At 34.7% G+C, this 27,692-nt stretch overlaps 1 protein-coding gene across 9 annotated transcripts in view; it reads right to left on the bottom strand.

Annotated features, from left to right (window-relative positions):
* DMD (dystrophin) overlaps positions 1-27,692 on the bottom strand; it is a 1,219,670-nt gene that overhangs the window by 706,882 nt on the left and 485,096 nt on the right. For all 9 annotated transcript variants that reach the window (XM_061999893.1, XM_061999885.1, XM_061999868.1 and 6 more), the window contains exons 12-16: positions 24,894-25,013; positions 17,458-17,559; positions 17,253-17,360; positions 11,101-11,280; positions 5,500-5,675 (exon numbers count right to left, since the gene is read on the bottom strand). In XM_061999893.1, coding sequence (XP_061855877.1) covers positions 5,500-5,675; positions 11,101-11,280; positions 17,253-17,360; positions 17,458-17,559; positions 24,894-25,013 — 686 coding nt within the window. The remainder of the gene's footprint in view (positions 1-5,499; positions 5,676-11,100; positions 11,281-17,252; positions 17,361-17,457; positions 17,560-24,893; positions 25,014-27,692) is intronic.

Genomic DNA, 27,692 nt, shown 5'->3' on the forward strand with positions numbered 1-27,692 from the left:
AAGACAGGAGGAAATTTCAGACACTAAATGTGCATATGTATTCTCAACGTATTTGTCACTATGCTATTTCTCACGTCATAAAAAGGACGAAGGGTTAAAAGCCAATGAGCACTAGGAAGTAATACAGTGTCTATGTTTACAGACCTCAACATACTCATACCCATACTTCTTACTCTTTAAAACTGTTATAAATTACTCCTCCTGTAAACAATACAAAACTACCCTACTGTGTCTCAGTCACCTTTTCCGTTCCTCTAACACTGACCACACAGATGTAACACTGGAACCAAGGACCATTAGGAAATTTATGACATGGCTTTACTCTTTCTAGCTCTGCTAAGCATTGTTATATAAAGGTACAAAAGCAACATTTCAATATGAGGATAAGGGTCAAAAAGTCCAATGGAGATACTGTAAAAGTGATGAACAATAAACATTTATTTTTTACTAACTCATTGGAAAGTAATTGTATATTTGAAAAAATACCTATAAAAATTCACTTTGACTAAGTCATTGTAATTTTCCCTTCATTGTATTTTTCTATACAAATCCAAACTTTTTAAAGTGATGAAGCAGTAGAATCCCAAGAATAATAATTTTCAAAGAAATAAAGGCCTCTGTATTTTAAAAAACAATGTTAACACTTGTTAAATAAGAACACTAGATGGAGCAACTATCCTATTTTAACATGTCTTTCTCTTCAAAGGGCATAAAGTGTCTTTCAGTTTGAAGATTAACATTATTTTCATAAAAATGTTATGGAAAAACAACTTTCCTTGTAACATCAGGAAGCATATACAAAGTTAGTTACTAAATGGCAAAGAAAGGTATCTTTGGACCTTGTTAAAAAATATTAATATTACAAATATTTATAAATTAAATGTTAAACTTCTCTAATCTGTTTGCTACTTAAAAATATACCAGGAACAGACTAATTTTCACATTTTTTAATCGTCACAACTGACTTGCTTTTCCCAGAATATGTAAATACCATGAAAATGAAAATGTTACCTTGCCACTCTTTCTCCCGCTTACAGAGTGTTTTATCATCCTAAAACTTAATCTGTGTTACATTTATCTCAAGTTCTTAATGCCTAATACATAACATTCAAGACCTGTATTATACAGCTCCAAGTATTTTTATCTTCACAGTTTCAGATTATTCCTTTGGGAAAAGAAGCTTTCTAACAAACAATAATAGAAGTCAGCATATGCCCGAATTATTCTGACATTTTAAGGCACTATTTTTAAGGTAGGTCTATATTGGGGGAGGGGGGCGGGATTAGGAGGGCTTTCTACTACTTCTGATAAAAAGTTGTATTAAGAGGCAAGAAAAATCAACAGCTTCTTTTCCATGCATTTATGCCACCGTCAATTGGGGCAATGGAAATGTGCCATTCATTCCTATGTATGCTATTGGTCTACAAGTCCAATTGCTTATCCTCAGTTTCTTCAGTATAAATGGAGACAATCTTTACAAAGTACTTGGAAATGTGAACATAAGTAGTATTCTAGAAAGTTTGATTCTTCACTTTTAGTTATCTGTTGTTTCTGCTCAGCTAAGTAACTGGAGAAAATATGCTTACATAGCCCACTAATGCAACACTCAAGAGTAGCCAACTATTCCTTCCTCGTCCTTCAAACTAAGCACCTAACAATTCAAACTGGGGGTACAATGCACCTCTAACACATCCTCCAATCTAAAACATTTAGATCACAGGAATGCAACTCTGGAGCACAAATCTTTCCAAACATGGGGCAACAGAGCCATGTAAAAATGTTGTTTTACAGCAGTGCTATGAAGGTTGAGAACAGATAAAAAAAGCTGATGAAACCTTGAAGCATTATTTACAACCTCAAAAAAGTCCCAATCTGAAATGTATCTTTCTCCTCCAGCTGCAAAAATATCAGGCAAGAGTATGCAACGTATTGTATCACATCTGCAGAAAGCACTTCCCAGCACTCAGTAATTGCTGTCTTTTTTTTTTTTTTGATCAAATAAAAACTAAGCAGTACATAATCATCACTACTTACTGATTAAGAGCTCTGGGAAAATTTTGAACATAAACACACACATACAACACAGAATAATGTAGGTGAGGCAGTTTGAGAATCCCCATTCTCAAAAACCAAAAGCTATACAGTAATGTGGCTTTGTTTGTCCTTGGGTGCAGGTACAAGTAAATTTACACAAAAACTCTGAAAGATCTTGCAGTCAACAATGGGCTCAGTAAATAACTGACTGGGAATACAACCACGAGTGTGGCCAGCAGGTCAAGGGAGGTTCTTCTCACCCTCTACTCTGCCCTGGTGAGGACTCATCTGGAGTCCTGTGTCCAGTTCTGGGCTTCTCAGGCCCAGAGGGAGAGAGAACTTCTGGAGAGAGTACAGCGCAGGGCCACCAAGATGATCAGGGGACTGGACTGGAGCATCTTTCATACGAGGAAAGGCTGCGGGAACTGGGGCTGTTTAGTCTGGAGGAGATTGAGGGGAGATCTTATTAAAATTTACAAATATCTAAAGAGTGGGTGTCAGGAGATTGGGGCATCCCTTTTTTCTGCTGTAGCTAGCAACAGGACAAAGAGTAATGGGATGAAGCTGGAACGCAACAAGTTCCACTTAAGTATAAGAAAAAACTTTTTCACTATGAGGGTGACGGAGCAGTGGAACAGGTTGCCCAGAGGGGTTGTGGAGTCTCCTTCCTTGCAGGTCTTCAAGACCCGCCTGGACATGTTGCTATGCGACCTGATCTAGGTGACCCTCCTTCTGCCAGGGGGGTTTTACTAGATGATCTCTAAAGGTCCCTTCCAACCCTGCCATTCTAGGATTCTATGAAGTCTTTTCTTGGCTGTACAGTTAGAAATGGGAAAAAAATCTCAATGGAAAAACATTACCTTCAGATAATACAACCATCATTCTTCCAGCTGCACAACTCTGGTAATTTCTAACATTGTTGACTTTACACATTACCATATTATAGGCTCACTCATGAGTATTCAACAAACAGTCATACTGAACTAGTTCTTATGTGATGGTATGATTGTGTTGTTAAAATAAAACTAGTAACTCCTGCACACAAAGTACTATTTCAACTAGTTAGACTATACTACAGTGTATTAAACAAGGAACTCCCTTCTTCCTGTCTGAATGCAGCTTTCCTCCTACCAGCTCAAAATAAGTCTAACCTGTGTAGCATTGAAAAGATCTCTGGTTTTGAGTATATACAAGAAACCACAACTTTTTTAATTATGTAGTCATCTTAGAAAACTATAGATTGTTCTTATGAAAAAAAAAATAGAATCTTATATGGTGAATGAATATGTTTTAGCTAGCATAAAATATAAATTAAACCCCCGGAAACCTTTTATGTAATGGTAAAATATATTATCACTCAGTAAATTGGATAGCAGGTATGCCAATTATAGAGCTGTAGGAAATCCTAGTTGATAATATAATCTATCTTCTGTACAAGGATCTTTCAAATTTATATATAATCTTGTTAATTGCAATACTTTAGAGAGGAAACAGATAAAACACAATGAATTTTAAATTCTCAGTTTGTACAAAACAAGGTAGTTTTGAACATAAAAAATTCCTACAATCCATCTAATTTCTGCTCTCCAGTAGTTTCCTCGCATGATGAAGTATGTAGTCTGCTGATCTGACTTTCATAATTAAAGTAAAAAAAAAAAATAAAGCAAGAATGAAAATATAGACTAACATTACATACTTAGTAGATGAAAAAGGAACTTCAACTACAAACTGGTTTCCAATTTTACAATAATACATAACTATTTATAGCAACAACTTCCTTCAAGAATGGTACAGTATAGGCTTAAAAAAATCCCTCTACTTCATTTGTTTTAGTCAAGGTAATGCTTTCCTGTATAACATTAGACTCACTTTTCACTTTCTTATCTTTATGTCAAGAACTAAAAACATTCTTAAACCATTCCATTTTAGAAGGAACAAAAGTGAAACACTTCAAGATAACAATTTTTGAAAAAATTGTCATTCCTAATTTTTCAATTTCAAAATTAAGAAGGTCAATATTTTCAAGGCAGGGATCATGTGTCAGTATAGGTTTAAACTTCTATATAAGACAACAGGGCCTCAATCCTATTTGAGATCTTTGTATATTACCACTGAAACATTAACACTAATGTTTATAATGTTTGTGAAGTAAAAGAAATTCCCATGTAACAGTTTCTTGAACTAATTCAAGAATCATGAGTCTGTTGATAGTCATCATTGTGCATTCTTTGAGTTCCTGGGAACATATGAGTAAAATATAACTCACTATTTAATGGTAAGCTATGTAAAAAAAAATCCAGATTCCAAATCATGACTTTGAAGATTAGATTAAATTAATTAAAATTTAGCGAATGAAGATACTTATTTAGTCTAAGCACTTTCTGTAGGAGAAGTATTTATGCAACTTAACAAAAAGGAGGTGAAATATTCTTTTTACATGACATACATAGTATCCTTAACGAGATTAAATTAGAAACTTCACTTTTAGAAGAGTTGAAGATGGGTAAGACAAATCACACTTCAGATGTCTATGTATAAAAAAAAGTATCTAAGCCTCTAAGTATCTATTTTTTTCAATGACACACTCCTTCAATTAAAAAAAAAAAAGTCAGATATCACCTCTTCTTGAAATATTTTCCTAATAAGTTAAAGACTATTTTACACAAAGGTAACTTATCACTGAAAACACAATGAACTAAAGATATTTTCTATATAAATGAGACATTGAATGCAGTTTTACATTTCTTTCAGTCCTTGAATCTATTACATTGGAAGCTATATGATTATCTGTATATGAAAAAATATTTCCAAAACAAACATTACAAAGAGTGTTTGAAGTCTAGCTTCCTAGCATGTCAATCAGAAACTTAGTGCTTGAGCCAATTCTACTTGTGACTTTAACAAGTGTTCAGTATCAGTATAAAATCCCTTGTTGAGTTACACAGGAAACATCATCTCTAAATAATGATACTGCATGTTTTAACAAATATTAATTCTGTCTTTGCAGAACTATCATTTCTACTGCTGATCCACAAGCCAGAAAGGATACAACTCAAACTTTAGAAACCATATAGTATCTACACTACTAGTATTCTAAATATTTCTTAAAATCTTTTTAAAGAATTTTTAAAAGCTCAGAACTAATGGAATGCTTCTTGTCCTTTAAGTTTCAGGACTATAGTCACATGGGATGCCTCCAATGACATTTTTTCTGACTTCTACTGACTATCATAATGGTATTGATGCAATGATGAATATTATATACTGCAAAATAGTTGGACTAGAAGTATGAAAAAATCCATAACTCATTTTGAGTAAGAAACATAATGATCAGTACTTTAATAAATGTAATAGAGAAATATAATTCTAACCTCAAAAAAGTATACAGCAAACTACTGCAGTCAAATAACTGGGTTTTTTTTTCAATGTCATTCAAACTCTGTAAGTATTCTTAAGGATTCTCACCTCTTCTTAATTTCTGATTCCACAAGGAGTTGCCTTTTTTTGTGGGGTGGAGGTGGTGGGAGATCCTCTTTAGCATGCTTAACCAGGATTTGTTCTCTTGTGGTCACCATAGTTACAGTTTCCATTACAGTTGTCTGTGTTAGTGATGTCTGAGTGGTAGTGACAGCCTGTGAAATCTGTGAGAAGTATAAAAACAGAGGTCACACATTGTTTGAAAGACTTCAGTAATGACTGCTCACTGTTTGGAGCAGCAATAGAAAATAATGAAAAAATGGTCCCATCTGATCATAGGCTGACCTTCAGAAAAAAAACATGATATGCAACTCCAATCAAATTCTTTTATCTGACTCATGCTGTGTGAATAATGTATCTGCAGAAGTCAGTATCAAAATTAGAAAGGATTCTAAACAGAATGAACATCTGACTCCCTTTAAGTCTCACTGGATGAAGAAAATAAATGAATGGTAAATTTTAGGAGGAAATGGAATGACAGTAAATATATAAAATATTGCTATATGTTACTCTGTCTCCATTCTGAAAATATATTCTTTAAGAAGTGATACAGACATGGTAATAGCTCTAAATTACCAATTGTTATTTTTCCGATTATAATAGTTTTCAAATTGGAATATAATTCATCACAACCTACTTGCACAAAAGGGTAGTTAGCTTTCTGTCAGGAAATCTTAAATCAGAAAATATGCACAACAAGACAAATTAATTTGCATCAGTTTTATTCTGTAATTACAAACTAATGTTAAGGGGACATAACAGAAATTAATACACATAATATGTAATAGTGTAAACACCACCAATCAAATGTCTTAACTTTGCCCAGTAATATGAAAACAAACCCTTCATATGGTTCAGCTGCAGTAGAAAAAAAAAAAAATCAGAAATATTTTCTGATCATATTTGAATGAAAGATACTGATTGTACATGTACTGCCAATTTACATTTGTTTCTATACAACACCAAACTATAAGTTTTCCACTTAAATGTGGGTAGCTGTTCTTAATTCCTTTAATTCAGGAGAAACGGGTCACTTCTTTTTTTGGTTCTGTCAGATGATGGCTCATTTGTCAAAATGCTCTAGTTATAGCTCCAATAAATACCTCACTGTTTAAGGCCAATGAAATGGAAAATGAAAGGAAGAAGCTTATCTTATACCAGAGCAGAAAAAGCTGTGCACCAGAAGAGCCTTGCTTCTTAGTTTACTGCCAATGTGCAAGAATTAGAAAGACTTTCCAATTAAACAACAGGAATGCCAATACCTAAAATTCCATAAAAGTATATACACATAAATGGTCTCTTAGTTTTTGCATCAAAAATTCAGATAAGGGTTACCTTAGCTATTGAGACATTAGTGTTTCTTCTAACAATGGAGAAGAGGTATAGCAGATAATTAACACCTTTCCCACAATGCTTTCTTAAATTGAGAAAAATAGAATGACAAGGAAAGGAGGATACTTTCAGCAGCCAGTCTCTGCTCAGCAGGCAACATCAATAATGCTAAGAAAATCCTAAAAAAAAATCCAAATTCCTGCTAACATTGATGAATCTTTCAGATGGTCTTCTGAAAAAATCCTGAACCAAAAATTCTTTCCATTCTTTGTTCAGTCTGCCAGTGTGTAGGGAAGCCCATTACCACTGTAATTTTGTCAGCTTTCCTTAGAGCAGTCAGCTCAATACTGTGCTTTTCCTTCTAGAAATGACCAGCTGTCTAGGCTTTAGAGTGGAACCTGGACTACTACTCACAAGACTACAAAACAGAGCAGAACTATTTTTTTTAAACTGGATTCATTATGTCAGCTGGAGTAAGCTGCTTGTGAAATGTTGAGACTCAGCTAATGTATGAGCTACATAAATTCTTTGGAACAGAAAAACATCCAGTTTATTTTTTTTAATCACTACAATATTACGTATTAATACTCTTGCTTTAGTTCCCTCCACATGCTACACTGACTTAAATATTTTCATCTACAGAAATCATGACAGTATTAAGAAAATATTTCTGTGTAGTTTTACTACAACTTTACACAGTGGTTTTTTTAATTTTCTTTTTAATGCACGGGTAGGGGGAGGCAGGCAGAAAGGAAAAGGCAAAGCTTCTGATGTCATGAGTTCTACAATATTTGAGGATAATACCTAATATCATCTCTCCTTGAGTTGACTCTGTGGCTAAGAACACTTCAAATAATTTCCTGGTCCTTATATGTAGTTTTGAGTATAGTCTACCCCCCCTTTCCTCTTTTCACAAAATTCTTACTACACTCAGTTTTATCCAAAAATCAATTACAGGATGCTGTTTCTGACACTCCAGGTCATATCCTGTCATGTTTTCATTTGCCAATCAATATCAGGATGTAGTTTGCAGAGAAGAAGGTTTAAAATAGAATAAAACACAGCTAGGACACTACAGGAATCATCTGCAACATACTATGAAATAGGAGTAACAGTTTCAGTTAGTAATTGGGAATTGTGCTTCAAAGGCAGGTAGTGCAATTACCATATGCTCAGAGCAGTCAGGACACGATACTGTTTTACATGTCAAAACAGTAAAGAAGTATTTTTGATGCTTAATCAATAGGAGTGGAGGTTAAATACTACATACTTCAAAAGGAGAATGGAGATGTGAATGTGGAGCTCAATGATTCTAATTAGAGACTGGTTAAGACTAAAACAATCTTAAGATTACACTGCAATGTAACTGCAAGACAAAGTTGGTTCACATTTAAAGAATACACACACATTAGTGGATAAAGGACAATCTTTTAAAAGATAAGGAAGTAGAAAAGAGGAATATTTTTTTATTAGCTTCTCTGGAGGGAAAAAAAAAAGCACAAAAAAACCCAAATCTCAACTCTTGAATCTAATCACTGAAATGGTATGTTTCATGCATTGTTCAAAGATGGTCCAAATAATGACAGTATAGTTTTCTCATTCCTCTCAGTTCCTGACAAGCAAATATGGCTCTGAGAAGAGGCAATACAAACTAGGCCTTTAACCACTACAAAATCATATGGAAAGTGCTAAGGTGACTCACAAGCCTGCACATTAACAGGCTTTTAAAATACAATGCCTGCCTGCAGTTTCACATCAGCAAGCTCATCTTAGAAACATGTTAAAACTCATCTCTTTTCAGAGCGCACAAATTTAAATCTCCCTTTTCATCCTCTACAGGCAAACATATGTACGATGTGTGTATAGCACTTCAGTAGTTTTATGCTATTTTATCTCTCTTTTATATAGCAGCCTGCATTTCATGCCATCATTTATAACTGCCTTTGAGAGTGCCCTCCATCCTGATAAACTCATAATTTTCTTTAATACTCATTTTTGGAGCTGTCATCTGTTCTTTGATGAAATGTATGTATGTGAGTGGGGAAGTTCAGATGAGGAATGGTGTTTTCTTCAGTTTGGGAAGGTTTTCAGTACACTTTACTGAAGCATAATGAACTCGCCAAAGGCAGGTTAAGAGTTTCTAAAACCTATGCATCTAGTCTAAGCAAGTTGTCCTTGTCCTTGATTCCACTGTGTGCTCAATGAAGGAAAGCTGACATTCTCACTGCTTTTTAGAGTGCTCTCTCACACATCACTGCTATCCACCTATTTGTAGGAGAAACTTCAGCCATAAGTTCTGATTAGATGCTTAAATTCAGCAGCAATGAATTCAGTTAAATGTGAGAAGACTTGTGTTCTACATTCTACATTTTTCTTTTGGGATATATAAATGCTTCCTATATCTAGTTGGAGAGCCAGCTTTGAACTGAAGCTGAGTTTGTCTCTTCCATTTAATTTCTTATCTTGTTAACAAGTTAATAATTTAGTGACACTATTAAGAGGTACAGAGGAAATAACTAATGACAAAAATGTAACTATGAAGGGACTTTGAGAATTATAAATGAAATAAATAAAAGCTGGTTTTGAAGCCAGTACCTAAGTTTGATGAATAAAATGTGCATTTTCTGATTGAATTTAATGAAAAATATTGTATTTGTCACCCTCCTCCCCAGTTTATGATTAGGGAGTGTTCTGGTTTAGCAAGGAGCAGCTTTTGGCTTGGTAACAGGGGGAGCGGGTTGCAGTGAAGACCCGGTAAAGAGTTTGTGGACTCTCCCCCGGCTCCTGGGTTCAGACCCACCTCCGGCCCGGCTGGGCCAATCTGGCGCCTCTGCCATCACTATTTAGAGGACGGGAATTTGAAATGCGAGGCAGGAGGTGTAAGAGTGATACAAGATGGAGGCGACCACGCGGACCCTTCAGCCAGAGAAGGAGGAAGGAAGGAGAAGCAGTAGACCGGAGATCCTTCTGCAAGCCATGGTGAGAATACAAGCTGTGCCCCTGAAACCTATGGAGATCCGTGGCAGGACTGAGAGCCACCAGCAGCTCCATGTGAGTGAACCCGGACGGGCGAGGGACTGTGTGGGGAGACGGCCATGGCCCAGGCTGTGCTGGAGAGCCTGTGTGCCGCAGAGCAGCCCCACACGAGAGGCAGAGAGGAGCTGCAGCCTTTGGACTGGGTGCACGTCGGAGCAGCCCGTGCAGGGCTGCCATGCGTGTGAGTTACCCCACGGACTTGCAGGGAGGACTGGTGTGGAGTTCACCCGTCCTGAGGAGGGACAAACGGCAGAAGCTATTGGGAACAGAATAACTGAAACCCCCACTGCCTGCCCCCCGGAACCGTTCGGGGGGGTTGCAAGGTAAAAACCCCGGGATCAGGGCTCTGAGCGCGAGAAGAGGGGAGGTGTGGCAAGAAGGTGTTCTTAAAAAGGCTGGTTGGACTCTTCATTGATGTATTACTCTGTGTTGTTTCGTTTTGTTTATGTTTTGGGTTTTTGGGGGTATGTTTTAGTTGATGTTGCATTAAATTATTTTCTGTTTTCTTCCCCAAACCGAGTAGCCTGGTCTGTTTTGTCCTGGACCTTAAGCGGCAATTAAGCCCTCCCTGCCCTCGAGCAATTCTCAGCCTCTTCGGTACTTGAGGCTAATCGTGGCCTTTGTTCCCTGATGGGCCTAAACCATGACAGGGAGATCTTTTAAATCTTTTATAGGCATTTTTTTTTCCAGTTTAAATGTGTAAATAAGCTCTGTAATGAACAAAAGTATAAACTTCATTACTTGCCTCACCTATACAAAAAGACATGAGAAAAAATATGCTGCCAATATTTCACAGTATCTAATTGTGTAACAGTGCCTTAGGAAATGGTCTTTCAGTTAGCACTGAATGTCCAATGTCTCCAGAATGTAAAGCAATGTGCCCACAACAGCATACCAAAACAGTGTCAAGCAAAGTAGTCTATCCTTGGAGGATTTTCAGTATTGATTTTATCATCCCTGAAAACATAGTTATCAATCCAAGAAAGTAATCAACACTACAAAGACAGATCAAAACCTAATTAAATAAATACCACTCTGGAATGTTCTATTACAGTTGTATTATGTTGTCCTAAGACTGAAATATGTCTTAAACAGTCATGCAGGGAAAAAAAACAACAACAAAAAAAAATAGTATGACAAACATCATCACAAATATTTCAGTCATTTGATTGGCAAAGGATTTGACTGTCACCAACTGACACAATGACGTTTTTAACGAACCTGTTTGGAACTGCTCTCCACCTTCTGCACAAGGTTATTCCAGCGCTGGGCAAAATTTTCAAGTCGACTTTCCAATTTTTGAGCCACTGCTTTATTTTTCACAGCTACAAAGAGGTCTTGGCTGAGGGACTTCAGCTTACTCATCATTTGTCTTTTCATTTCTAGATCTCCTTTAAGGATCTGTTAAACAAAACAGCAGTAGGAAGAAAAGTAATTCATACACATAAAACCAAACAAACAATAACAAAAACCTCAAAGAAACAAAACAAAACTCCAAACTCAACCAAATTATAAAAAAATCCTAAAGGAAGCATCATAAAGAACTAAAAATGGATAAGGGTATTTCATACAAATTCCTATACTTCCATACTGTTGTTACTGTAGAAACTCCAAGCAGAGTTTACATGGTAGAATGGACATATTTCACTTCAAAAAGCAATATAACATGACTGGTGGAGCAAGTCCAGACATCACAGCATGCCTCAGGTGACGACATAAATCTATGAGCTAACAGCTACATGATATTAATAACCTTAAAACTGCACTAATGTTAACAATTGTATGAAGATCTGAGACATAGTTTCTTTTAAATTTTGGTGTACTTTGTAATATATTAAGAATTACAACTTACAAGTGGGAAAAGTTTTCTAGAAAAATAATACTTGAGCACAAAGTATGATTAAAAAAAAAAAAGTAAGTAAGATTGCTTGTAACTGTACTGAAGAATCATGTACTTCTCATCTTCCTCGGATCTCAGCAGGCTCTGGATGCATGGCAGTAGTCTCCCATGGAACAGGGAAGCTTTAGGAACTCCAGAAGCTCTGCGGAGTGTGCCAAGGAAAGGGCCCTGCAGCTGGGAGCCTGGAAACTCCTGCGTAGAACTTCTGAGCTCTGCAAGCTGCTATATAGCTAAGATCTATGGATGCTAATTGAAAAGGAGTAATTATCAGTCTTCTCACCTCTACTGTATTAAACTGCCAAGGGACCTTGAAAGTCCCTTAAAAGGGGCCTGCGATCTATACCTGCAAGTCTATCTCTGAAGTAGTCTCTTCACAGATCTGAGTCATCCATAGCTCCAGTTCTCACCAGTTTTTTTTTTAATGCCTCTACTGCTTAACTCCATTGTTTTTCATACCTTATGCATTTGTTTTCTACACACTAATCTGTTCTAACCATGGCCAAATTTTTAACTCCCTTTGCAGTTGAGGACTGCAATCTAATCCCCAGGAAAGAGATAATTAAGCAAATATTTAGACAACAGAATTTAGTCTGCATATACTTTCCTGTAGCTGCATCATTTAAAATTGTAATCTAAATCACAGTTTAGAAAAAGAAAGATTTCTAGTCTTTGTAATCAGTACTCCTTCCATTTACATGTCATCTGAAATATCATAATTAAGAATGTTAGATACTGTTAATACCAACATTTAGATTGACATGTCCCTAAGAAATAGCAGATAACATACTTAATATTTATGAATCTGTTTTCGCAGTAGCAGATCTAGCAAAGGGAGTAGATAAGACATAAAGAAATTTACCATCTTGAAATTTCAAAGATTGCTATATTTTACTTTTTTGTTTTGCCTACAATGTCAGAAAAAGCTCATGTGAAAGCTGCCACATGCATTGACTGAAATAATAAGAAATGGTATGAAACATAATTAGTGATTAACCTTCAACCTCCACAGCTGACAACAGTTGTTGATTCTGAAGTTATTTGTGTTCAATCTCAGGGATGTGGAGTACAATAAGTGAAATAATAGTAAGAGAAGAATGCTAAAACTTTCTGTCACTACTGCCTAACATGCTTTTGTGGTAGTTACAGTTAACTTGTAAAAATATACTGGGAGATTATTTTTTCACATTTCCTTATTGAAAACCTGTCAATGTGCTATGATAACCAATTATACGCTCTAGTTTTGAGGTTCTTTTCTACAAGAATAGACATAAAATACTAATGAGCTAGTAACAAAATATATAATTTACCAATCTGCAAGAGAACAAATAGTATTTTTTGCTTTATTAAATGAATTATAAAAGAACTCAGTCATAACTTCTGTCAAGTTTATACTGTAAACTCCAATATTTGAATATTACAAAGTACTTCCCTTATTTGTTGGATTAAGCTTGTACTAGTTGTTTTCTGTTTTCAAGTTTTTAACTATTGCTATTTTTCTTCTCCTTAAACATTACCAAAACCTTTTTTCGTTTATTGTAAACACTACCATCTGCTACAAAGTAACTGTTCAGCTACAGAGAATTTTTTGGAAAAAAAATAGTGTAATATCCAATTTATGTCTTCTAATGAGTGAAAGATTTTAATTAAGTGAAGCAAGAGAAGATTTAACTATGTTAACGGAATATTTACTAAGTATTTACATAGATCTTGTATGCCTTTGCAGTAGATCTCAACAAGCTTTACAAAAAAGATGAACACTATCACCTTCACTTTGCAGGGTGCAAAACTTAGGCACAAGACATCAAAACAATCTATCAAGCCTGTGCCATAAATGACAGTAAAATTTTACTTCAGTCTGTCCACTTCTGGTGCACATTCTCAGTACATCACATCCTCCAGCTTAGTGCATACACATGCACTGTATCACCCTTCACTTTCTGTAAGAATTCAGAGACAGTTACAGTGACAGTGAATAAATAGTTGATGGAAACTGAAAAAAAACCCCAAATCACTCTGGTTGCTTTAAGGAAATATTTTTAGAACTACAGCAACTGCCCATCAACATCAGATTTTTTTTTTTTTTAAAAAAAAAAGTAAGGAAAGCCAGTATTAATATATGTACAAAGTAATAAGGCCTATCAGTTTTTCTGACCTTTAGACTAAGCAGATCTCAGAAGAGAGTTAATGAGAAAGGAGATAAATTTCCACATAGAAATACTAAATGAATCCTCAGAAACAAACCATTTGAGATTATTAAACAGAAAAATTCCTTGAAAAAAACAGTTTTATCAGAACAAAAAATTTTATAAACAGATACTGTGGGTACAGTATATAAATGAAGAAGAAATCGAAGTGTCTTGATATCAGTTTTAATACAATGTTAGAACGGTGTGAATTGCTAGACTAACAAAAAAGAATTCCCATTAATTTCAATGACAATGAAAACGTCATTGCTAAAGCTGAGGGAATAAGAGGGTAATAAATTAATCTTCCTTAAATTGAGTCTATTTTGCCCATAACAGTAATAGTGAGTGATCTCCCTGACCTCATCTAGACCAATGAGCTTTTAATCTTATTTTCTGCCCTGCCTTGCTGAAGAAGGGAAGTGAGTGTGGCACCTCACAGACAAAGCTAACCCACCACATCCATTGTAATGTTTAGAACGTCCTGAATCTCTTTTCTTCTGTTAGATGGATTTCAAAATACTGTCCAGAGCATGTCCCAACCTCCATACATAAGAGTGTTCTGATGCCAAATTGAACAATGAAGATTCATTTACATAGTTTTCTTAAAAATTTTTTTACTTGCCTCCTTCTCCCAATTTGGGAGAATAACATCTGAGAAAGAACCAGAGAACAAATATTTGTTAATAATGGTGAGCCTGCAGTCAAGTAATGGGAAAGGACCAAATGGTGGGCTGCAAAAATCTTCCAGCAATCCTAAACCAAAAATCCATGTTGGTTCAGGAGCAATGTCAATCTTTCTATTTAATCAAAAATCTTTATTACTGTCTGCAAATACATGCATATCAACTACCAGTTTGACAATCGTTGGTAAATGAAAGCTTACTTTAAGGGGCTTATTTAGTAGGGCTTGCTATTAAAATTCCTGTCAACTAAAATTAACAGTGTATTTCCTCTTACTTGAGAAACATGAGATAAAATTACACTGGGCAAACACTAATGTATTTCTGCATCTGCAAGCAGGAGTTAAATCCTGATTTCAGAATGATTCTGAATGGTAAATGTGAATGAAAATTGCCAGCTGCTATTCCTTATTTTACCTTGTATCTGTTACTGTGTGATGTAACTATTAATGCAATGTAAGACTTCTTTTTTTTTTTCATATTGTGAATGGCATCTGGAAAGATCTATTTTGAATTGGTTACTTTAAAAGGCCTAGAACCTTGTAGGAAGGTTGCAGAACTTCAAATGAACAGTCATAATGTTAAATAAGTTTAATATAATACCTTCAGAAATTTCCTTCAGCCTTAAGAGACTGAAAACTGGCTGAACATGACCTTAATCTTGCCAAGTTGTGCCTATGAGACAGGAAAAATAGTCTGGAAGCTCTTACGCTGTATCATGGTATAAAACCTAAAATTCTTAAGATCTAACAGAACAATCTAATACTGTAATTTCCTGATGGAAATTACATTATCATTACACAACTGGGAGTCTGAGCTACCATATTGTTAGAAAATAAACATTGGTGTACTAACTAAAAAATATATGTTTGTTGCCTCAGAGACTCACCTTTACAATTCTGGAACAAGCTAGCCTAATTTTAAAGGCAATATTTCATGACAGTCTCTCCTTTACTACATCAAAACACACTTCTATGCCCAAAATAACATGCAAAAAACAGAAATGATTTGCATGTCAGGGTCAGAATACCATGATCCCATTTTTTCCTTATTTCTAAAAGCCAATAGTCTAATATATTCTCTGACAAGAATTTTCATGTGGGTAATGCATGAATATAAACTCAGTTTCAAGAAACGCCACAATGCTTTTGTGAAAGTAATGCTTAACAATTTCAGCTGGCAATATAATTAACTTAATAACAGTGTGCATTTGTTGTACTAACTGAATTTATGAAAATACTTCTAAAGGAAAATATTTCCTTTTTAATATCACTCTTCCAAACAATTCCAACAGGTACTCAAACAAGACTTACCCTTAACACTTTCAAACCATTAATTGTCTACTACTTCACAATTTGATAAACATTTCAACTTCACTCCTATTTCCTCCAGCAACTTGCTGAAATCCACTAGTACTAATAATAAATTTGAATTGCTTGCCAAAAACTTTTCTTCATTAAGGTATTCTAAGGCCTCCTGAGTTGTGTCTAATTCATTATGCACTAACAAAAGCCTCATTTGAACTTCAAGACTGCTTACGCACTAGATTACTAGAATTTCCAAGAAACATTTACACTGAGACTTTTTCCCTTTACAAAGAAGTTGACTGAATTCTAAGTGTTCTTATTCTAAGTAATCAAAATCAGTGTTTTCACTTTTAAATATAAGATTTTTATTAGTCCACAAAGAGTTATAGAGGGAATAAGAGACAAGGGGTGGGGAGAGAATATTATAGTATTATAATTGCAGTGTTTATGCTCATAATCATAGTTTGGGGTCTCAAACTTTGTGGAAAAAAACACTATCAAATCCAACAAATACTAACTTCTTAATCATTCTGTGAATCAATAGGGACATTTACCACTAATTCTGGACCAGTTCCATTAAACTATCACATTGTATGAATTATGTTGGGTTTTTAAAAAAATCTTATACATTTGTATACATGAGGATAAAATATAGTACATTTAAAAAAAAACTACAGTTACCATGATTGTTCCTGAAGTTTAAGCATTTTTATTGATTGAAAGCTACAGGCATAGCATCTTTCTAGGCCACTTGGACCTACATTTCCCTCCATAAAGATGATGCATAGTATTTTGGGAAAAATGAGGGAGTGGACAGGTTGAAAAAGGTACATTTTACGTCTGTAACTAGATTCCCAAAATACAGTTCAGCTAAATGCTAATGTGAGCATTTGATAAGATTTGAGCTTTCAGCTTTTTCAAACAGGTTTTGGTATACAAGAAGTACTTACTCATATGCATACGTCTTTGTAGATATACATACATGCTCAATCTCACACATCAGTAGTATCAACAGAGACACTTTCAGTATAAAAGTATAACTATTTCTAACACATCAAAATACTATTTCAGTTCATAAAATTTTGACTTAAGAGACAATCAAGGAAAATATGTGTTCCTAATGCTTGCTCTATCAGCAAGGCCATGAACAAACCTATTCCATTCATGAGACAACATCCATTCTCAAAGTATGAGACAGCTGTAATGTTATATCATATTATCTAAGAGTAAGCTAAAGCCATATGCACTCAGACTCACAAGTAAGGAAGCGGGACATAAAATACATATGAAAAATACATACAGATAATTTGTGTAAATTGGTCAGCGTTTCACTTTGGTCTTTAAAGCCCGTTATATGAATTTCGTTCACAGCATTCTCTTTCTCAGTAAGCCATGCATCAAAAAGGCACTGAAATAAAATTGGAGAGAAGAGAATAAAAAGTCAGGCCTTTCCCAGTGCAGTATTTTGAGGAACGCTCCAATTTATAACTGCGAAAACTACTCACCTGCTCTTCTGTAAAGTGCTGCCATTTACGAAGGATATCTTGCAGAAGGACCCATCGATCTTCTGTCCACCTGCAAATGGCTGCCCACCGATTTCCAAAGCGCTGGAAAGAAACATACAGTAGAGGTTTGCATGTAATTACTTCTTTTAAACAAAAACAGGACAATCTGATTTTCCTATGACATTTAAAATTTTTTGTGAAAACACAATCCTAATTTACTTTCACAGAGAATTTCAATAGTAATCTACAAACACAGTTTTCTATCAAGTCTCTGGTATCATGGTCTCAAAAAAACCCTTCAATTTCAAAACTTTAAAATGCCCAAAACACAACTACTTGAAATGTAATTATGGTGGTCCAAAGATGTGATCAGAGTAAAAATGTATCTGGATTTTAAGTTGCACTGTCAGTACAGTTGATCTAAATTCTTACCGCTATCTGAAATATTGGAGTGGAAAAAATCACAAACCTTATAAGCTTACCCCCAGCATGAATCCCACTGACATTTCCCAGATAGTCGTAGCATATGCAACTGTATACATTTAAAATTACACAAAACACTACCTCATTCTCTCTCCCTTATTTTTATATAAATGGAGTATTATTAGTTTCTTTTAATTTTCTTTGAGCTTTTGTTGAAAAATGTTTAAGACAGGATGAGACTTAACACTGCTGAGGGTGTGACACACTGTAAGCTTTTATTGCAACAATTTGCAATTATTTAGTTATGCCTGAGCATCTTATGCTAATTGTTCATCTGCTCCCAAAAAAACACCCATTATGAAATCTGCAAGACACTGTATACTATTCTGGTTTTATTTTTTCATCTACTGCAAAGTACATATCTCAATAAAAATCACAAATAGTATCTTTTACCATATATATTGATTCACAATTGATTTTTATTGGCCCTTTATCACTTAAGATATCGTGTATAACATAATGCTTACTCTGTACATCTCTTTTACAAAAAACATGTTTTGACTAATTTAATGGATTTGAAAAACAAAAAATCTTACTATAAAAAAGATGACTTTTTTTTTTAATTTAATTTGTCCTGAATCTGATTATATTTCCAGTTTAGCTCAAGACAGTTACAAGACCTTCACTGCATTTTTTCTCCAAGCCCAGAAGACAGTCTAGCTGATCTGTACTATCTAGCACTTGTTCAGTTTATTTATGTTCAAATAGGCTTTTTTTTAGCTTTGAATGCTTAGCTTGCTAATTACTAATTAAAAAATCACTAGCATATCCTTCCTCATAGCTCAGATGCTTCTAATCTGAACTCTGATCTGAAATCTGTCTTTCCTAATAATTCCCACAATTAAGGATAATAATTATTAATTCACTAATCAAAAACACTGTACATGACTCAATGAAATCCAATAACAAGAAGTGGCTTCTTATTATTCTTTAACAAAATCTAAGACAAGTATTTAATTTTCCCTAAATGTCCTTACTTGCCACTAGACAAAAGAAAAAAATTTCTTAATTTCTAAAATTCTTTAGATATAAATGGTGAGGCAAATCACATTTGGTTGATTTGGGGTCCAATTTACACTGAAGTATATGGATATTAATTATATACTTCATTTTAAAAAAAAACACAAACCACTTATAGTTTTTACTGAATGATGCATAAATCATCCTAAAGTTAAGCAGCAAAGTTTTTGGCACCTTTGATTTAATGTTTTTACAAAAGTGTTTTCATGAACAGACATCTCTCCATTGGTAATGCAGCTGCAGAATAAATTATTCTGCACAAATATAGCCAATATCTTGCACCTTTAAATTCTCATACAAGCCAAATTCAAAGTCTTTGATAAGAAAAACATTTTCTTCAAACAGGACCACTAAAAAAGAATGAATGTACTTTCACAGACACTACATTTTTCAGAAAAGATTTCATTCTTGAAGTGTGCAACACCATGACTTATGGAAGCTCTTACAACTCTGTCTTGCAATAGGACTTATATAATGGATATATACTTACATATCTATGTATGTATGCAGAGGAAAATGGAGTTGGTAGAAACATACAGTAATCTACACAAATAAAAATTTATTTATTCCTAATATAATGATGATTATGTAAGTACTATTAAATAACAATCAGTTCCTTACATAGGATGCATAATATATTTGATATTAACTGAAAAATCGTATATAAATAGTTTAGATTTTTTTCTTCTCTTTTTAATCACTTTCCAAATACTGTTCAAAGAGCACAAATATTTATTTTTCTAAACTCCATTCTAGAAGAACACTTTAAATATTATCTATCAGAATACAAAGCAAAGCAAAACTAACTTAAGGTATACCACCCCATGTAATACAGTACCATATTAGATCCTTGAAGGTGCAATATCTGCAAAGTTCAGACTGATTTTAGCTATAAACTTTGTCCTAGGATCATTAAATCTACATCTACACAGCTCCCTTTCTACCTATCTGCTATTCAGCATAATTCCATATGAATACACACCATAGATATCTGTCCAAATATTAAGTAATTACATAACAAATGTCCTGGTCATTGGTATAGAATCATCATTTTCTTTGATGTCTATGACAGCAATAGCAACAGCACTCAGATGTATTGTCATATATGTTCTCAATTACTTAATTTCTCCATACGTGTGAGCATATTCTGATTGATTAAATTTTATTTACACTAATTATCGACAGCGTCTAACTCAGTTCTCTATATCTATGCCACTTTTCATATCTGACTTCTATTATATCACATTCTGTTGCTGTTGTGTAAATAAAACAGCAAATCTTTTTTATAAAAAGGATTTTGTAAAACTCTTTATACTTGAATCATTTAAAAATCTTTCACATTTAAGCAGCTGACTTTTCTTAACAATCCTCAGAAAGAAATACACTTTGCTCCCAATATCTGCAGTAACATCTTCTTCAACTTGCCTTATACACTGTGACATATTTCAAAAAATGTTTTTTGTTTGCTCATCTAGAAAATACCAAAAATTCAAGAGTACAAGATCAAATATTTGGCTCTGCATTTGATGTGCATACTAGGAAAGTTTTGCTGAGTCATTCTCCTCCCCCATTTTCAGTATATGATTTCAAAGAGTCTCAAAATCTACCTTTTTGTATGTCTCGTCTCAATAGTTTGAGAAGACATTTTATTTTAAGAAAATAAGTACAGTGACTAAGTAACTGCACTGATAAACCTGTAATCTCTCATGAAAGACCCTAACAACCATGACATACCAATACACTGGTTGAATACATTTAAGAAATAGCACGTCAGGACTGTCTATTTCTAAAGTAGATACTGACTACTTAATCATGGTGCTCAACTATACATTCTTATTCACATCCAATTGTAGCTGATGCTTTATGTAGTCTGTGTGACGCCCAGAAACTCCAATTACATCAAGGATTTTTTTCACAACAGCTGAGAAAACAAATATCTGGAGAAACTGACTAAATCCAGATTACAAAAAAAAAAAAAAAAAGTAAAATACACTCCTGCTCCCTTGAAAGGTCTCTTTTTACAGCCCTAACTGGAATTTTCAGTGAAATGTATAAGAAACTTTTCTTCTTTTTTTTTTTTTTTTTTTATTGAGAGGATTCTTAAAGAATATTCTTTATGACTGCAAAAAGCAGAAGATAAAATATTCCTTGTCTGTGAAAAGGTCAAAGTAAAGAAACTTGAAAATAGGAGGAAATGAGTAAAACCAATGCAACTCTTGAGAACACTGAAGTGAATGTATGAAAAGAAATAATATGCTTCAGTTCTGTGACTAGTAGAAGAGTTTTTTTGAAAGACACTTTTCTAATAAGATAAGGTTACCCGCTCCTTAAAGTAACGAGATGCAGTAGAAATATTTTTGCACATAAAGCAATAAGGACTGCATGTAGTTCTGAGGAGTTTGTATACCAATGCACTCTATATGAGAAACAAACAGGATGAACTGGAAGCATCGGCCAGAGTTACAGTACCACTGGTATTAATGAGACCTAGTGCAATGAGTCCCATGATCAGAGTGCTGCAATGGAGGGCTACAGGCTGTTCACAAAGGACAGGCAGGTGAGGTGGAGGTGTTCCTCTGCATGTAAGAAAGAGGTTTCATTGCATAGCTCTTATTGTTAGTGATGATGTGATGGAGGGCCTCTGAGTGAGGATTAGGGGGATAGAAAACAAAGGAGAAGCTGTAATGGATGTTTACTACCAAGACACTATATAAGCAAGCATTGATGAGTTATTCTATGTGCAATTAGGAGAAACTTCCAGATTGGCAGTCCTTTTCTTTGTGGGAGATACCAACTTCCCAGACATCAGCTGGGAATATCATACTTCTGTTACGAACAGGTCTTAGAAATTCTTGATGTTTGTAGGGGGTAACTTCTAATCACACGTACTCGAGGAATCAACCAGCAAAGATGTCCTCCTAGAATTGCTACTTGTAAACAGAGAAGTAGTAGGGGGAGATGCAATGACAGGTGGCTATCTTGGCCATAGTGATCATGAAATAGTTGTATTTAAAATTTGCAGGTTAATGAGAAGGAAGGAGAGCACAGTTGCTACTCTGGACTTCAGGAGAGCAAACTTGAAGCGTTTAAGGGAGATCCACAACTGCTGACCACCTTGTAGAAGCACAGAAGCAGTCAATTCCACTGTGTTGTAAATCAAGCAAGTGGAGCAGAACACCAGCTTAGCTGAACAGGGAACTCCTCATTGAGCTTAGGACAAAGAAGTACAGGTTTCGCAAGAAGAGTACAGAGCTGGGAAGGAAAGTATGAAAGTTGCACATCTCCCTAACGCTCTAATAGCTTTATAGCTGTACTTTGTTTTTATTAGCATCTATAATATTGCTATGTATTCAGTGACTTTCAGAGCAATGGAATTATTGAATATTTCTTTCAGAACTCTCTCTAAGACTGTGTGATTCAAACAAGGGAACTGAACAACAGTTGGACTGTTCCATGCTACCCCGTGCTCTGTTCAGAGTGTGCCTGTACTGCAGGGAAATGTCTCAGAAATTGCCTTATTGGCATCTTTTGAGGAATATACTCTGTCAATGATAGTAATAATTAAGCACAGTCTGTTCCAACAACAGGCACCTTCTCCACTAACAGTTATGAATGTTCTATTCTCATTGTCCATTCATGTCTGTCATTCTTCATGTTTCTTTAACAGAGTGAACATACTGCAGTTATATCTAAGTTCTATTTCAGGTTGGATTCCAGTATGGATCAGTCACAGAAGCTGCATGGAATACAAATGGTATCTCTGCAACCAGTGTAATAATAGGGGGATGCAGCTGTATCATCTAATGTGTTCTTAACTGTTCACATATCTTTCCAAAGATGTGAAATTAAGTTAAATGTCTAACAATCCGTCAACTTTTCATTTGTTATTCCCACTGTTAAAAAAAAAATCTCAGTTGTACATCTTCTAATTCATGAAGTGCAGTAAGTACCAAACATCATCACTAATTTTCCTTTTTTTTTCATACTTTATCATAGAATAGGTCTCTTTGCAAGAACCTGCTGTTTGTCAACAAAGAATAACATTAAACCTGGTTGAACCTCTTCCTATTCATTTTTGTATTTAATTTCATTCTTATTCTTCTTTCATTCAAGATATTTTCCTAGTTAAGTTTAGATTCTGGAACCATGTGTTCTCAATGCATCTGCTTTATTCCACCGAACAGCAAACAAGAAGTTGGAAAGAAATTCTGTAAGGTTAAGAGTGTCTTGAGCAGGTCCACCACTGTTCTGACACTTAAGATTGATTTAAAAAGAAGTAATAATTGACAGAGCCGCAGTAGAGGCTGCAGTGATACCTTGGCTGAGTTTTGCTTCTTGGATGATGAAGAAGTTGTCAAAAAGAAAACTGAGACTTATTTTTGAAGTGGCAATGCTCAACTTCTTAGACAAACGTACTACTCTAAATTCCATGCTAATCACTCTTTTACTGGTATTGGTAACTAGATTAGCTCGATTCCAGGTAACACACAGATATCTCTCTGTGCTACAACAATACCTTCTGGTTGAACTTATTGATAACTTGTCTAGAGAAACTTTGGGCTTCAATGACTCAAAAACCAGGATTTTTTTTCATTTTCTTAGGTAAGGAAGCATAATGAAGGAAAAGTACTTTCTCTTTCTGAATGAGAAAAATAGATGAACCTTGGTTTTAGTACCACTATACTTCTTGATCAGTGACCCTGGAGATCTGACCACCAGCACAGGTGTATCCTTTGTCAAAATATCTCAACACTAATTACACATTTAAGAATGCTTGTAAGTTATAGTAAGAGTACTGCAACGTTAATAAGACATTAAAAGCAACTCTTCTAAGATACAAGTGAAATAACTAAACTTTCTTACAAAAAAGCTATTATTTATCAAATTTTTAGAACATCTTGGTGACTAGATTTATCAGTAGTCTATCTCTACTATGTCATTCTTTTAAGGATACTCAAGTAACTGTTTAGAAAACAGAATATATGGAGGTTTTTGTCTTTTGATTATTTAGGCTTTAGATCAAAGAGCAATTTTAAAAAGGTCTGGATTGCAGGGAGGTTGCTGTTAATATATCCTGGTTTTAGTACTCCAGGAATTCTTATCCTAAAGGATAAACTACTGTAAAAAAAATGCATGTGTACTGAAGAGGATATATAATGAAACGGAGAAATGAAACTAAGGACAGATTGAGATGATTCTCCATTTCCTAGGAAACAAGCTCACAAGAACCTAATGGGAAAAAAACTACAACTTTTCCTCAAAAAAAAAAAGTTTTTTAAAAATGCATGTTCTTAATGTTTCTTGATAATAATTGTTTGTCTGCAAAAGTATGGTCTTCTACACATTCACTATTTGGTTTTTACTATTTTTAAAAAGATCTATTTTAATTTCGTGGGACCAGCATTTTCATTAGATGCAACACATACTGGACATTATTTTAAGTGAATGTGCCTTTAAGCACTTGCCAGTGGATAATGCCATTTTATGTCACTATAACACCAAAATACACCACATATATCAGTAGTTTCCCATCAGAAAAATTATCCTCAACTCTCAGTAATGCACATTCTGCTAAACTTCATAGATTATTACATGCATTGTTCTTCCCAACTACAACAGAGAATCATGATACTTCTGGCAGGAGTAATGAAATATAGTTAAGAAATAATGGACAAACACATCATTGGATAGGTAAAATAGGTTGATAATAAAACAAAAGAAAGGTGATCTCAAATACTTGGGTTTTTTTCCTCAAAAATAGATGCATTTATCTATCTGTGCAAAAGCATAGATTTCCTACAGAAATATTTAAGGTAATTCTCGGAAGCATTTCCTGAAATACACTCAATGCTACTAGTAGTTCATCATCAACCTTGTTAATACTTAATGCCTCTGTTAGCTTTTTCTCTGAGAGACAGGAATGTAGTCATTACCTGAAGCTGCTCTTCCAGTGCAGCAGTAGCTCTGTCTCCACTGTTTTCATCCACCACCACTACCATGTGGGTTAGAGAATTCACCTTGACTTGTTCCTGTTCCAAATCTTCTTGAAATGCCTATAATTAAAGTATATGTGTTAGAAAATGTGTTTCAAATTAAGAAATTGCTGTATTTGGAGTACCACTGACTGATTAACTCGCACAACCAAACATGACAGCTTTATAATACTATTGCTGTCAGTACTAAGTAATTTAAACTTTGTTACCCTATCATATGTATGCTAACAGAAGCATATGGGGCAGATTTCCATTCCTTTCATCAAAATAACTTACTCACAAGTCCTAAGTCTCAATGCCTCATTTCAGACTGAAAATTTAGCTTGAGAAAGCTAAATTGAGAAAGTTGATATATTTGATTTATAGATATCAGTATAGCATGTATACATACTAGTGGCTTTCAAATTTTGAATAGCCATTGGATTAGATTTTATGATCCATATTAAAATATTAAACGATTTTAATTTTGCAAATGTTAGAAAATATTGAAATGTACATTGCTTTTAAATAAACAATTACATACCGTCTTCAGCTTAGCACTCCTACAATGTCAATAACATAGGTTGAGACTGCTCATGAGATTATTCAAGAGTGGGAAATACATACAGCACCTTTTTTTCACTTATTGAAGAAACCAGGTAACAAAGTGAGAGGGGAATTTCATGATTTCCAATGCCTGTGGAAAATCTTTCTTGCTGTTTTCACTTTAGTACTCAGTTCCAGCTGCAAGCCACAGTAAAACTGAGGACAATCTCTGCTGAGAACTACTAAACTGCTAAAAAGTGAAGAAACTCTCAAATCTGCACAAATTGATATGTAAATAATTCCTAATCTTGAAAAATCTGCAGAATTCCTCACATCTCTCTGACTCTTTCACAATTTCATGGGCTTCCTGCAAAAGATCTCATCAATTGTTCCCTTCCTCCTCACAGTACACAGAGAAATGCAATGAGAAGTCTAGACATATTAACTGTTCAGATGATGGTTTATGGCATATTCACTGTACGTTTCACCTACATCACCAAAAAAAAAAAAAAAAAGAAAAAATCTGAGGTACTGTGACACCTTAGTAAAAATCCCTTGGTGGGTTTCAATGTCTCCTCTTACTTTTCTTTTTTTTCCCCCTTTCATTTGCCATGAAAGACACAATCCCTACTTCACTGTGGTTTGTTAACAAAACCAAAACTAGCCCAGCTCTTGTCCTTATTTCTTTGCTGTGATGGAGAAAGAGGACAGGAGACAAAGACAGAAAGAGGGGCTAAAGAAATATTGGTACTAAAACTTGAAGCCACAAAGAAGATAACATTCAATTGATTTTCAATTTTTTTGTTACTTATCTCCAGATTTATATCAGCATATTAAGAATAAAATGTGCATTTTTAACTCCCAGTAAATAACTACTGTTTTACTTTATGGGATTCTGTGTTGTGTTTCTATAATAAAACTTGAAAGAATCCCTCATACGACCACCTTGAAATAAACAAAGTATCCAGGATCACATGCTGTCTGACATACATTTTAGGTGTCTATAACTAGCTTCAAACCAATAGAACAATGTGGAAAACAAAAGCCCTGGATTGTATTCTCAATACTTCAGTAAAGAGTGCTCTAGTGATTAGTACATGTTTAGTATGATAGTCACAGTCTGTAATCACATATGGAAACCTTGACTGTATTACAAACTATGTTGAATTTCATCGTATCAATTTTTCTGCTGCTTTTTTTGAGTAAAGCACTTAGTTATGATGAACAAGCCCTTGCTAAAGATTAGTTCATGCATTTTAAACCTCTCTGGTAAAATACCTTCATTTTATTTGAAAATGAAGAAATGAAATAAAAACCTATCTATAAGTAATAGGAAAGGAATTCACAGACTACTTTGTTTTTAAGGCATAAATTCCCTACTTTAACATGTTTCAGCATTTTAATTCCTTCATGGGCATAGCCTTTAAGCCAATATCTTTGTAAGAATGCTTCTTTTTCTGACTTTCATGCCTGTGATTACCATTTGCTCCAGAAAGCTAGACTATAAAGCAACTCTCAAGGACTGTAAAGTATACCAAATTGTTAGAGCAATCTCTGGAATTCAAACCTATCAACATTTTATGACCCAATATTTGATGAAAAAAAAGAAGGCAGAGCACTCATGGATCAGACTGTACAACACAGCTTACCTCCCCTAGGTTCAGCTCTTTCAGCCATATGACAAATGCATTGCTCTGTAAGCTTTTAGACAGGGAGAAGGTGACATTTCCTGATCAGTGGGTATCTGAGAGGTTGCATCCCAGAACAAAACCAGAGTTAGTAATGTTCTCCAAGAGCAGGAGCGAAGGGCATTTTGGAAGTGGGAGTCTTGCACACAGTGTGAAAGACTTGGAAATCAGGAAACTGATGAAACCAGAATGGTGAGTCATTTTCTAATCCCCAGATAGATTTAATTTGCTCTGGGCTAAAGGGTCAGTGTCTATTTTTACCGTGAAAATCACCAGTGACAATCATTTGTATACAGGAGCTTGTTGAAGCAGGAATTTACGGAGGGCAGAGGATGCTCTGTTCAAATCATTTAAATTGAAGTTTCTAACAAGTTCTCTTGAGGTTGGAGAGATAGTTTTTTAAGCGACTTAAAAGGTAAGATGGATATAGATGTTGATGCAAGGGGATAGCAACGACAGAAACTCATAAAACTCCTGTTCCTTTAACTCCTATGTATCAGATTACAATTTATGTGGCTCTGACAAT

Source organism: Colius striatus, chromosome 1, assembly GCF_028858725.1.
Source record: "Colius striatus isolate bColStr4 chromosome 1, bColStr4.1.hap1, whole genome shotgun sequence".
Taxonomy (NCBI): domain Eukaryota; kingdom Metazoa; phylum Chordata; class Aves; order Coliiformes; family Coliidae; genus Colius; species Colius striatus.